The 14,311-nt window shown below is 34.7% G+C and overlaps 1 protein-coding gene across 3 annotated transcripts in view; it reads left to right on the top strand.

The window, feature by feature from the left end:
* LOC106884525 (uncharacterized) overlaps positions 1-13,618 on the top strand; it is a 38,902-nt gene extending 25,284 nt beyond the window's left edge. For all 3 annotated transcript variants that reach the window (XM_014911957.3, XM_089355448.1, XM_089355447.1), the window contains exons 7-8: positions 690-868; positions 7,464-13,618. In XM_014911957.3, coding sequence (XP_014767443.2) covers positions 690-868; positions 7,464-11,472 — 4,188 coding nt within the window. In that variant the 3' untranslated portion in view covers positions 11,473-13,618. The remainder of the gene's footprint in view (positions 1-689; positions 869-7,463) is intronic.
* Positions 13,619-14,311: the final 693 nt, after the last annotated feature.

Here is a 14,311-nt window from a genome sequence, read left to right as displayed (position 1 = left end):
CAAAAAAAAAGGCTGATGGCATAAATTCATCTAATAGTTAACCACATTGGTTTAACTAATTATAGGGTGTGATTCAGTCCATGTATTTAAGTATTAATTTATATGGCTCAGATTTAATGAGAATTGCAGCTGAGACAATAGGGTGTCTGAGGAATATTAAACAGTGTTTAGAGAGTATATTTACTAAAGTCAGTGCTACTCTGTTTCCATGGCCAAAACATTTAACTCAAGCTTGCTTGGCATGTATAGTTATAAATAAATATTATGACACTGGGAGTCAGAAGCATTTTAAAAGTATTTCATTAGCTTACTGAGGTATGACTGCCTAGTTTGTTTTGGCCAGTTATCATTAGATCTATATTCTGATTCTGAATAGGGGCTACATATGATAGCTGATGTGAGAACAGTCTTTTGACATCAACTATAATACCTATGGCTATGAACCAATGAGATGCCCCAACATGCTAAAAGTAGCAGCTAAATTTTCTTCAAATTTCTCCTTACTGCCTTAAATACTTGAAGGATGCTTTAGATAATATAATCTTAAAAAACAAGATTGCCACTTAGAGCTGATTTTAGTTTAAATATTAACAACACTCAAAACTAGGTTAATGTTTTACTCACATAATAAGATCTTTCTCTCATAAGATCTTTTTACTGTGATCTTTCTATCTATTATTATTTTTCAGACACCTGAACAGGGTGCAGATACAGTTTTACATGTGGCCTTATCTCCAGACCTCGAGAAGCAAAGTGGTGGTTACTATGAAAATTGTGAAAAAGCTACATCCAGTAAACTGTCAAATTCCATGCAGCTTCAACAAGCTATATGGCACACTACCTGTTCAGTTTTGGGTATTGATCCACAGTAAGTCTGAACAAACACTTTGTTAAATGTTAGTTGTGTGTGTGAGTTACTGCTGTTATTTTTCCACTTTTGCAAGAAGGAAAAAGGATTTTTGAATAAGAAACAACATTTTACATTAAAATGAAGCCTAAATGTTAAAGGTTGTAAAATAATTGTATCTTTGTTTTGATACAAGAATGGTACTTTCTGAAAGGAAATAAGCAAAATATGTCTGTAAATGCAAAGCACTATGCCAGATGCTATTTAACATTTTCTCATCACACTTGCAGTTTGACCAAAGCAAAAAACATTGCTTTTAATATTTCCTTCCTATTCTGACAAGGTGAAAAAGATACCTAACTGAAGTTAGAAGTAGCTTAGAGGCAATAAACAGGTATTGTAGTCAAACATGAGCTACTAACAAAACTACAAGACTCATTCTTTGACTATATGTCAACAGTAATAATAGTAATTGAAAATCTCACTGATCCTTGCTTTCTATTGCATGGCCATCATATAAAACAATATTAAATTCTAAACTGCCAGTTGATTAATAAAGTCCAGAATCTAAAATTTTATAAGAACATGGGGAAAATATATTGAAGCAGTAGTGAATTAGCTTTTCAGAAAAATGAAAATCATTCTAAATGCACTTTAGTATAATAATTTAAAAAGATAGGCCTTATTTACTGAGATTAAGTATCTCATTTAGGAATAATTACATGTGACTTTCTAAAAGGAAATAAGAAGTTAACATGAATACATTCTACATGTTTTGTTAACAGTTATTTCCTGTTACAAATACCCTTTTCTCATGTGAGAACAAAAGAAATTTTCATACAGCTGGTACAGTTAATATATTACTTATTTTATAGTCTCTAGAAGGATGAAATGCAATGTTGAAGCTTTTGAAATTTGAACTGGGGTTGTTTAGAGAGAGAGAGAACTAAATTTATTAAGACTATCAAATCTGAAACTCTGCCATTTTTGCTGACTCTTTTATTTTCTGCTATTATTATTGATTTCTTATGTAAGCGTGAGGTAAATTTTACTGAGGAAGCTGTATAATCAATTGAATTATTTTATTGAACCCAAACAGAAGAAAAGTATACTCAACACCAGTAAGTTAAAAGACAAAGCTGACTCTGTCGAGATTTAAACTTGAAACAGAGAGCGAGAAAACTAAATACTCTTATGTATTTATTTAGCTGCTCTGCACCACTATCCATTTTAAGTATTATTGAAAATATGTCACTGCAGCTAGAGCTATTAACATAAATACCTCCACTGTCACACAATTTACTACAAATGATTTAATATACTCTTATTTCTGTAAAATTTCTCTTTTTGATGAAATCATTATCATCAAAGGTATTTTGGTATCAATATATTTGGTTTTTAAATACAATTTACTTTTTTTTTTACATGTTAATAATCTTGTTAATATCCTTCATACTGTTGATACAGGGTCTTGATTTGTTTCTTATCATTATATCCTGCAAAGAGGAAAACTATGGTCAGTTTGTGTGAGTCCTATCAAAATGAAATGATATCAAAGGAAGATCTTTTTTTATATGAAAGAAAGATCTTTTTTTAATGAAACAAGTGGTCACATGGCTTATATGCTGACATTAGCAGTGGAAAGTACAGTGTTATCAAAATATGCAGAGTTGCATAAGTAAAACATTGGAGTGTTTAAAATCAACAGAGGATTGACAGCAAAGTGAAAGAGGGCTGAGGAGAGAAAATGGCAGCATTCAAATCTTGCTGAGGCCAGTGGCTAAACTTTGCCATTTATCCTTCCTGGGTTGATAAAATAAAGTAGCAATCTGAGTCAATTCTAATAAAGCACTGTAGATGTGAATGAAACTATAACAGAACATCCTTTGGTGATACTTGAAGTGAATGGTAGCAGGGAAAAGGGGAGTGTAACATTAACACATGCCTAAACACTACTGTAGCTAATCCAGAGTAAAGAGATTATAAGAATATGTTATAAAATAGCATTAGACTGTTGTATGTTGTTGTGTGAATAATATCAAAACAAAATGAGTAATAATTTTTCTGGTAAGATTATCCCAGATTTAATCAACACAGGCTTTCTAAATAGAAATGTCGTTATATCAAGTACTTCAGAACTAATCTATTTCATAATTATCTTTAGAGTACTTTGTTCTTTTTTCTCTTCTTTTATTTACATTTTTTTTCTTAATCCTCTCAAATATGGTGAATGGCTTTAAGACCTTCGGCTGATCTAATGAGCTACACTATTTAATAAGAAATAAGAATTTTCCGTAGATTATTATTTGCAATTGTGTGTCATGCAATGTTTAAACAAACAAATTAGAGTAAAATGATTGCAAACAATCTTGAAAAATCGTAGCAATGATAATATCTATATGATGATTTCTTGTATTAATTGGCGAGTGGACTGGCTCCTGTGCCAGTAAGTCAACGCTGGTAATGATCACGCTCAAATGGTGCTATTTACGTGCCACTGGCACGGAAGCCAGACAGCTACTCTGGCAATGATTATGCTTGGATGGTGCTCTTAGGACTCCACTGGCACCGGTGCCAGTCATTGAATTTGGTTCAATCATGATTTCAATTTCACTTGCCCCAACAGGTCTTCGCAAGCCGAGTTTAGACATATAGACATGCAGTGGGACAGAATCGAAAGCCACATGGTGAGGAATTAACTTAAACCACACAGCTATACTATTTTTAACAATGCATAGTCCTTTACTATTGTAACTTAAACAGCAATCAATTAATATCTTTTCAATATCACATAATATTAAAAATGTACAACACAGGCTTTAAGAAATTTAGATCCATAGAAAAATTTGTCCGTCTTGATATTTTTTGGCTAATATTGACAGCAGATGTGATTATTCAAGGCATTCTTGTCAAAGACCTTGCTATCATTAATTGTTGCAATTCAGAATTGTATCTAGATTAGCAGAAGTATTAAAGCATTAAAAGATGTTCCATCTCTTTACATTCTGAGTTCAAATCCTGTCAGGATCAGCTTTGCTTTTCATCTTTCCAGACTCAGTAAAGTGAAGTACCAATACACTATTGGTGTCAACAGTATTGACCAACTTCCTGGTAGAATCGTTAGTATACCAGACAAAATGCTTAGTGGTATTCTAACCATATTTATGATCTGAGTTCAAATTCCACTAAAGTTGACTTTGCCTTTCATCCTTTCAGATTGATAAAAATAAGTACCAATTGAGCCCAAGAATCAATTTAATCGACTAGCCCCTACATACCCTAAAAAATTTCAGACCTTGTGCCTATAGTAGAAAGGGTTGTTGTTGTTAAGGTGGCAAGCTGGCAGAATCGTTAGCATGTCAGGCAAAATGCTTTGCAACATTTCATCCATCTTTATGTTCTGAGTTCAAATTCCACCATGGTCGATTTTGCCTTTCATCCTTTTGGGGTTGATAAATTAGGTACCAGTGAAACACTGGGGTTTGACTAGTCCTCTCCTCAAATTTCAGGTCCTGTGCTTTTAGTAGAAAGGATTATTGTTATATTATTATTATATTATATTTTGTTTCAGTTGTACACCTGCGAGTATGTATATGTATGAGTGCACAGATTTGTGGTATATCATTGTCATCATCAATATTCTTTATATATCCACTGCTTTTCTATGCTGGCATGGGTTAGACAAGATTTGTTGCTTGTGGATTTGTACAGCTACATGCTCTTCCAGACACTGACTTTTGCTTGTTTTCAACTAAAGTACTTTATTTCATGACCTCACATGAAGTGCCAGAATTTTTGCTTGTGTGGGACATAAACATTATCACTGTCAGTGGAATGGTGGCATTATAAAGACCTACACAAGCACACGCACAGACACACACACGTGTGTGTCTGTGAAACTGCATGGAAGCCCTCTGTCTATATATATATATATATATATATATATATATGGACAGAGGGCATATTGATGGCAACTCTAGGTTATATATATATCATCATCATCATCGTTTAACGTCCGCTTTCCATGCTAGCATGGGTTGGACGATTTGACTGAGGACTGGTGAAACCGGATGGCAACACCAGGCTCCAGTCTGATTTGGCAGAGTTTCTACAGCTGGATGCCCTTCCTAACGCCAACCACTCAGAGAGTGTAGTGGGTGCTTTTACGTGTCACCCGCACGAAAACGGCCACGCTCGAAATGGTGTCTTTTATGTGCCACCCGCACAAGCCAGTCCAGGGGCACTGGCAACGATCTCGCTCGAAAATCCTACAGGAGCCAGTCAGGCGGTACTGGCAACGGCCACGCTCAAAATGGTGCATCTCATGTGCCACCCGCACAAGAACCAGTCCAGGGGCACTGGCAACGATCTTACTTGGCTTGCCGGGTCTTCTCACGCACAGCCCATTTCCAAAGGTCTCGGTCCGTAGTCATCGCCTCGGTGAGGCCCAATGTACGAAGGTCTTGCCTCACCACCTCAGCCCAGGTCTTCCTGGGCCTACCTCTTCCACGGGTTCCCTCAACTGTTAGGGTGTGGCACTTTTTCACGCAGCTATCCTCCTCCATTCTCACCACATGTCCATACCAGCGCAATCGTCTCTCTTGCACGCCACAACTGATGCTTCTAATGTTCAGCTTTTCTCTCAAGATACTTACACTCTGACGGGTATTCACATTGACATTACACATCCAACGGAGCATACTGGCTTCATTCCTTGCGAGCTTACGTATGTCCTCAGCAGTTACAGCCCATGTTTCACTGCCATGTAGCATGGTTGTTCGTACGCAATATATATATATATATATATATATATGGACAACATGCTTCCACAGTTTCTATCCAGCTAATTTTTATTCATGAGGCATTGGTCAACCCTAAGCCATAGTAGATGACACCTGCCTAAGGTACCATATAGTGGAACTAAACATGACACTATATGGTTACAAAGCAGACTTCTTAACCCAATAGCAATGCCTGTACATGCAGGTGCATATGTGTACGTGTGTGTGTGTGTATGTGTGCATGCATATGTATTGTAAAGTAGAATACTTGTAAATAAAATAACATAATGAGTGTTTCAGATTTAATCCTTTAAAAATCCAACCAAATTCTTCAACTTCCATACAGGCAGACAGAGCTACATAGATCTTTTACTGAATGACCTTCGACAACAGGAAAAGATACCACCACCAGCAAATAACACAGGAAGTCAAATTTCTTTTAGTTTCCATCATTTCATTACTTTTTGGTAACTACATTCATACAGCTCAACACTTAGTATTGCAATCATGAAAGAAACATGTAAATGTTTCCAAAACCTTTCAGGAATTTTAAGGATTGGTTCTTTGCTCCAGTTTCAAAGCAGGAAACAAACCAGAGGTTACTCTCACCAGTGGATAGAATACTGTAGCCCTTGCAGACGTTCACATGCTTATTACCAATAGGTAGGTAAGCAGAAGTATAGTATAAAGAATTATGCCTAGAAACAACAAAATGACTCAAGTCGATTTGAACTCACAACTTATGAGCAGGTACATCATTGTGTTATCCATTCATCTATATCACCAGTTCTTTTTTGTCATGAATGCCTAAGTAACAGTGGTACTGTGGAACTATTACTATAGAAATGAAAATCTTGGTTCAGAATTATATACACAGCTAAATTAAAGTGAATGTAAGAGCTACATTATTATGTTACCAAAGATTATCCTACTCTTGCTGGAGTTTTGATATACTTTTTGCTGATCTCACAGAAACAAATTTTCATGTTTTTTATCTACCTCAAAGACAATCAATGCATTTGATATACCTCATGATGTTTCTTTTTGCAACCAGAGCTTAATTTTCATAAACACCTGATAAGCTATGTTTTCTAATCTACCTGACCTTGAGATGTACAGAGCAGTAAATACACTCTACATCACACCTCAACACTTGCTCAAGTTATTTATCCTATAGATGCACAACTGATGCTGAATATGCCTTAATCATACCTCATTTGTCACATCAGCTATCTACTTTTTCCCATCTACAACTGACAACAGATATAGTTTGTTTCACATCATTGGCTACCTGAACTACCTGCCCTCATGTTGCATGATTGACAATAGATATACTTAATGTAACACTTCAGTGGTCGTCTGCTCTATTTGTCCTTTTGATGCACAACTGTCTAAACATATTCTACACCTAAATGGCTGCCAAATCTGTCCATACTTTTAAAGCACAACTGACTGTAAATGTATTTCATGGCATACAGTGATTACTCACCATATGATGTACAGCTGAAATTAGATGTCACACTTCAGTAGTCACTTATTGGGATTCCCTGTCATCCTCCGCATTGTAACTTGATGTCCTTGTAATGGACATCTTCTGCATAACGCCTTTTTTGGCGGGATATTAACTCTTGACAAACCTGCACTTGTTTTTAAAGACTGCATATTTAGTTTGCACTTTCTGAAATTCTCCCTACTCAATGCTTTATCCTCTTTAAGACAGTGTTTTATAGAGTACACAATGCATTGTTGCCTATTTTTTATTTACACATATCTATGACAACATGGTACAATCTACCAGCCACTTTTACAAAATCATCTTTACGTATGTATTTCAGTGATCTTCCAACAAGCCGAAGTCATGATATGAGTGGTAACAATGCTGGTATGCCATTTTCCTGGCATGATGATTACATGAACAGTCCATACCAGTTTAATAGTAGCCCTTCGCTTAGTAATGAAATGGGAATTTCTTGCATCACTGGGCCCCAAAACACTATTACAACCTTTGGTATGATTAGCAAAAGTAATCCAGTTCCTGACCACTTTGCTGTTGATTTTGATCGAGATGGTAGCCCAACTCCATTGCATGTACCAAAACCTGAAATTACTCTTAATGAAACAGTAATACAGATTACCGAAGATCCCAAAATTCTGCAAATGGAAATTTCTTCAAAAGCAACGCAAAAACCAAAACCCACTATTACAGGTCCAATGTCTGCTAGTGATATTGCTTTACCTGACCTAAAATTACCATCTTCTTGTGATGAAGTGGTTGACATGGACTCAATTAACAAAATTAGCAATGAGGATTCAATTCCTGACATATATGTATCACATTATGATGTAAAAAATAATCTTGAAAATATACCCGAAGAAGAAAATGAGAATGACTGCAAAAACTTCATGAGTACACCTACTATTGGACCACAATGCCCAGTTCCAGATGATCCAAAAGATGACATTTCAGAACATACACCTCAATTACGTGCTGTGATGTGTGGCAATGATATCATTTATGTAGCAAACTCTATAGAAGATGTTGAAGCTGGTTTAGCAAAGAGCAGTTCCCAGTCTACTCCAACCTTTGTCAAAACTTCATCAAATGCTAGTGGTTCATTTATTTCAATAGTAGAAGGACCTAATAAAAAGGAATTAATGCCAAATTATTCAAATGATAGACGAAGTTCAGTATCTGGAAATTCTTCATGTGTTTCTATTCCACACATTACTCTAAATGAAAGTATGTTAGCAAGTCTAAACTATGAATCGGATAGTTTAAGTGAATTAGAGAATAGTGATAGTCAGCAATATCTAAATACAAATTCAGATTTCATCACCATTGACGAAACAGCTCAAAACTTTCTGACAAAGAAATCAAAGAGTGCTGGAAACTCCCCACATTTTGAGCTTAATGAAACAAAAACCATTGTCAAAGACTTTGCTAACAGTGCCCCAAATTTAAGCAGTCAATTTACAAAAGACGAGACATTCAAACTAAATGAACTGGAAAGTGAAGTGGAGGATGATAGAGAAAACCATACCAAGTCTGAACATTTGCAAACAAGTGTCTTACCTAATATGTTAGAAAAGAATAACATGAGAGAAAAAATTCTCAGTGATGATGATAATGAGTATGATCCAAGTAGCAGTGCTGAAGAATCTACAGACTCTGAAGACTTTGAAAATATAAAATTTCCTTTAAAATATTCTGCTAGAAGTAAGTATAATCAGTCACCTTCTATAAGTGATGATGATGATACATTTATTTCTGTTCCAAGGGAAAGAGGACGTTCTATGGTTAGACGTTGCTCTCAGGTTTCTCCAAGTGTTTTGGATGATGTAGATGCAGATATTTCATTAAGTTCTGTGACACTAAAGGATATTACAATAAAGCTTCCTGAAAAACAAAGCGGTGTATCTCCAGAGCTTTCTCCTCATTCCCTCTGTAAATATCAAGATGATCAGATTCTAAAATTTGTTAATGATATAATCACTGAATCAATAAAATTATCTGCAGAAGATAGTGAGTTACAAAACATTTTGGAAGGAATTGCAAAAGAGAATCCTCATGATGTTGAGAAAATATTTACTGAATCAACACAGATGTCTTCTAAAGACTGTGAACTACCAAGTACTTTGGTTGAAAACCTTGAAGAAGAATGTAGCCCTTCAAATGTCAAAGATTCGACAGAAACATCTTCGAAAGAAAGTGATGTTTCTGACAGTTCAAATGAATATTTTAAAGAATATAACGTTACCATTGTTAGTGAATCAGAACAGATGTCTTCCATAGATAGTGAAGTGTCAGAAAAACCAACTAAAAATCTCCAAGAATGTTCTATCGATGTTGATGAAGAAACAAAAGTATTTAAGGTAGAAACGTTAACACATAACTCTGAGTCTGAATTTGAAAGTGTCACCATGCAACATGACAATATTGCACCTGCTGTCAAAGATGAAGACAATGAAAGAGAGAATGTATTTGTAGGCTCAATTAGCAGTGAGATCAGAACGTTTCTTGCAGAAAAGGGTTCAGAAACTACCAAAAATATTCCTGACAATCAAAGAGACAGTAGAATGAATCCTGCTTTCTCTCAAAAGGGATGGGACAGATTACCATATAATGCTACTGAAGCAGAAATGAATGCCTTCAGAGAATATGCTGCATTTACCGATTCTCTTAAGCGAACGGGGAGGATAACACCAATTCCCCATCAACTAGATACTGTTATGGAAGAAGTGGTCACTGAAGATACAAACTCTATGTTTAAAACAAATCAAGAAGAGCTACATAACATAGATTGTCCAAGAAAACCAAGACGGAATTCCCAAGAGATTGAATCCAATATAATTAAAGATTGTGCACTTTTTGCTGATGCTTTTCTGACAGATCACAGCTATTTGTTAAATCAACCAACCGAGGAGGACTTGAACAAACCAAAAGAATCTCCTGTTAGAAAAATTACCAAACAATTTGAAGAAAAAATTAATTTATCTGGCCGACAGTCCCCACTCTGTCCTCAAAATAGTCCTGAATCTTCATCCCGAGCTTCTTCTCCTCACCCACAATATTTTTTTCCATCAAATTCAATGACAGAATCTTCATTTGAGGAAGAGGAAGAAGAAATACGAGCAAATCGAGTTATCTTTTCTCCATTAAGCTCCCCAGTAAAGAGAATTGATGAAGATGTTGACAGCATGGGATTTCTCTTTCTGATTCCACAGAATAAGTATCCTAAAGCTAAAATAGTTAGCGTTTCTGACAATATTGACTCTAATCTTGAAACTGTTAAAGGTGTGCCGATTGATAACAATGTATGTTGTGTTTCTTCAAAATATCCTTCATCACCACATGAAGATTGCAGAAATGAAGCAGCTAAGAAGAATGTAACAACTACAGATATGGAAAGCATACATGATACACAGTCAGAAATCTCTACAAATGAAAATGATGGAAAGGATATTTCTGCAAGGGAAGAGAGTACATTTACTGAAAGTGACCTTAACCAAGAGTTGCCATCAAATATTCAAGATGAATCAATTACAAAAAGTGAAACTTCGAAGGATACAATCCAAATGCATCAACCTTTAGTAACCAATGAAGTTGTCCAGAATATTACTGAATCAGATCAGTCACCACTGACAGAAACTGAAAGCTGTGAGCCACTCAGTGCAGATAGTAATAATATCTCTGAATCAAACCAGATTGCAACTGAAGATAACTTAACTAAGCAAAGCAATTGTTCTGAAGAACACAACTCAAGTGGAAAAGACTGTTGCGATGATAATCTGTCTCAAACAGACCAACATATTACTCTGGGAGAAAATTTTGATAATGACAGCAATCAACAAAGTGATAGATCTAGTGATACAGTGGTTGACATGCCTCTAGGAAATGAAAGCTGTTCTGAAAACCAGCCAATGACTTGTGAGACTCCAGAACAGGTAGAATCTGAAATATCAGCAAGCATATGCCAAGATGAACAAACATCACCCACTAACAATGCTGAAACTGGTGGAAATATAGAATTTACAGACAATAGTGAAATAAGTTCAGCATCTTACTATTCACCAACTAAATCCAGTTCTGACAGTGAAGATTGTTGGTTTGATAGTAAATCTTTATCCTTAGATTTTGAACTTAATAAAGATGATACAGGTTATGCTAAAATGTTAGCTTCATATTATGCAGTTTCCAAAGAGGAATGCCAAGATGGATCGCAGGATGACACAGCTGGCAATACAATAGCAACTGATGGAAATACAGGCTTAGAAGAATGTAATGAAGGCAGTACAGATACCCCTCAGTCTACTATTGCTGATGTGGCAGAAAAAGACACATAACGTTGCATAAAAGAAAGTCTCTTCAGCTTGCAAAGTCACTCTAAGGATCTGTGTTAATATATCCAGTGCATGATGATGATGTTATACAATTCTTGGTTTAGACCATACATTTACTGATATCTTTTGCCAAGCTAGTCTGTTGATATGAATTAGTAACCATTAGATGTTTCATCTGCAATTGTAGTGACTGTGACTAATAACACTCATACAGTTTTCTGAAAGAATAAACCATTAATAAAAACAACTGTAATAATATAATTTTTTACATAGGCAAGACATTAGAAAAATAATTGAAAGTCACAATATTCTAAGGCCAATAACAATATAAGTGGAAGTAGTTTCAAATGATAGATTTGATTCACCAAAGACAAAGTGCCATCCTACAGTACTAGCTACACTAAATCTTACTACTAGATCCAAAATATATCTCTGTAGTTAATTACTATCAAATTGATAAGAAAGCCTTCACTTACAGTGTTGGGTTCTATTACATATGTCACCATCATTTTCCAGTAGCATAATTCCAGATTACTTCAAATTAATTAGAAATCACCATGTTCTTATTTCTCTTGATATTTCTGACTTGTTTTGACAATTAATTTACCAAACTCTGTTGATAAGTGATTATACTCTAAACATGTAAGCTGTATACTCTGGGCATCACTAATTACATATATTTCATGTGTGTATATATATATATATATATATATAGGTGTTGGTCACAATGTTGTCATATTCTTTCTTAGCAAACATGTTACAATATGGGATACAGATAGAAATTATGAACAAAACAAGGTGCTGAAAGTGATGTCCTTTAGCATCAATTAAGGCCTGGACTCATTTTATTTCTAAACACCACTATTAGTTCTTCATTTGAAATGGACCCTATATAAGAGGTTATTGCCTTTTCAAGTCATTAGGCATGTATAAACACTTGCAGTCCACAGCATACTTTGCCGCTCCTCATAAATAAAAGATAGGTGGATTAAGATCCTGGGAATGAAAGTGGAGTATGCTGCAAGTCTTTTGAAATAATGCAGTCCCCAAAGATTTCAATTCAAAGAGTGGGTGGTAGCACCATCTTATCAAAACCATGAGTAATTGATTTCTTCTCGAGTCATGTATTACGGTGAAGTTGAGAAGAATCTGAAAATAATAGCACTCACTGTTTATTGCCTCTGTAAAGAAAATAGGATCACTAATGCAACCCCTGAATATTGCAACCCAGACTCCAACTTTCAGATCAGGTGGAAGTATTTCATAAAATCTGCAAGGATTACTGGACAACCTCAACCCTGTATTTTGTGAATTACCATAACCCAAGAAATGGTGACATACTGCATCCTTTAAAGAAGGTGACATCGATAACACGAGCAGTTTCCTCTTCAACAAGTCAGTTTTAGCCATCTGCAATAAAACATATGCTCTCTGTGATCAGTTGCTTTCAGTTCTTGTACTGAAATTATCTTATATAGGAAGAGTTTTACTCTGTTCTGATGGCCTTATGAGCAGTTGTAAGTCCAATATCTTGCTGCTGCGCTAACTTTGTTTAATAATTTTGATGGACTACGCAGCATACAGGCAGAAATATCCAATCATATGTCTTCAGTAAACTTCAATGGTCTTCCACAATATTCTGTGTCTTTCAATGGACCTGTTTCACAGAATTTATCAGTAAACAGTATTCACAAACAGTATTGCCATGTTGAACTGGTATATCTGGAAATTTATCAACAATTGTTGCAACACTAAATGTGTAGCAACACTTTTTCAAAACTTATTCAGTAAGATAAGACATCCCTTAATTATCAAAAACCATACTTTTGTCACCGCAGAATCTGACATATAAATAAACTTTGATTATAAAAGTGCACAGTGCCTATCTGAACATCCACAGCATGTGAGAGTGCGTACATGTGAATGTGTGTGTGTGTGTGTATTGTAATTATTTTTAAAATTATAATAGTGCCAAATCTGTATTAAAGGAAAAACAATAAATTATTCATACTATTATTTTGTAATGTAATATGTTTTAATATTAATTCATTATTTGTTGTTTGTTTTTTATCTATTTATTTATTTATTTATTTTTCAACTTCCTACAACTTGGATTATTGAATAAATAATTTATCAGAAATTCAAAGAGCATGATTTTCTTCACTTGTTTTTCAAAATGATTGTTTTAATTATTCAATTATTGTTTCAAAATTTTAAAGGACTTATGTAAACTACATATCTATTTGCAATGTTATAGTTTTTCACATATAATTGAATACACAAATAAAGGAATAATGTACTCAATTTCTGTCGGAGAGTTAAATTCATTTATTTGAAGCGGAGACCTCATTCTGTTTTTTTCTCTTAGTTTCCAGTTGCTACCACATTTCTCAAGGCAGCAACTGATTAGTGTCAGAGTGAAACTTCAGCATTGAAAAATGAAATATATAACATGTGTGTGGTCATGGATAGTAACAAAAGGACTCTGATGAGCCTGGCTGACTGATTGACTAATCAAACAATCAATTAATTAATTGACTAAATGGTTAACTAATTGACTAATAATAAAAGGAAATGACCCTCTCAAGATACAGCAAAATCAGTTTCAACACACAATTTCACATCAAGAATCTTGCAAACCAATACAAAACAAAATAATTATCTTTTGGTTTTCTAAAAATTCTTCTCAATTTTGGATTGTTTTAACCCTTTTAGTATTCAGTTTACTCTATCAAACATAATGCTTATATATTTACATTATTTTAAATTACTTAGACATTGTCTTGTAGCTTTGAGATTTCAATGATTTTTTACTTTAGAAATGACATTGTAGGGTAGGTGT

Source organism: Octopus bimaculoides, chromosome 7 (assembly GCF_046866305.1).
Source record: "Octopus bimaculoides isolate indiv1 chromosome 7, ASM4686630v1, whole genome shotgun sequence".
Taxonomy (NCBI): Eukaryota; Metazoa; Mollusca; class Cephalopoda; order Octopoda; family Octopodidae; genus Octopus; species Octopus bimaculoides.
Note: the sequence above shows the minus strand (reverse complement) of the source record. Positions and strands in the feature narration are given on the sequence as shown.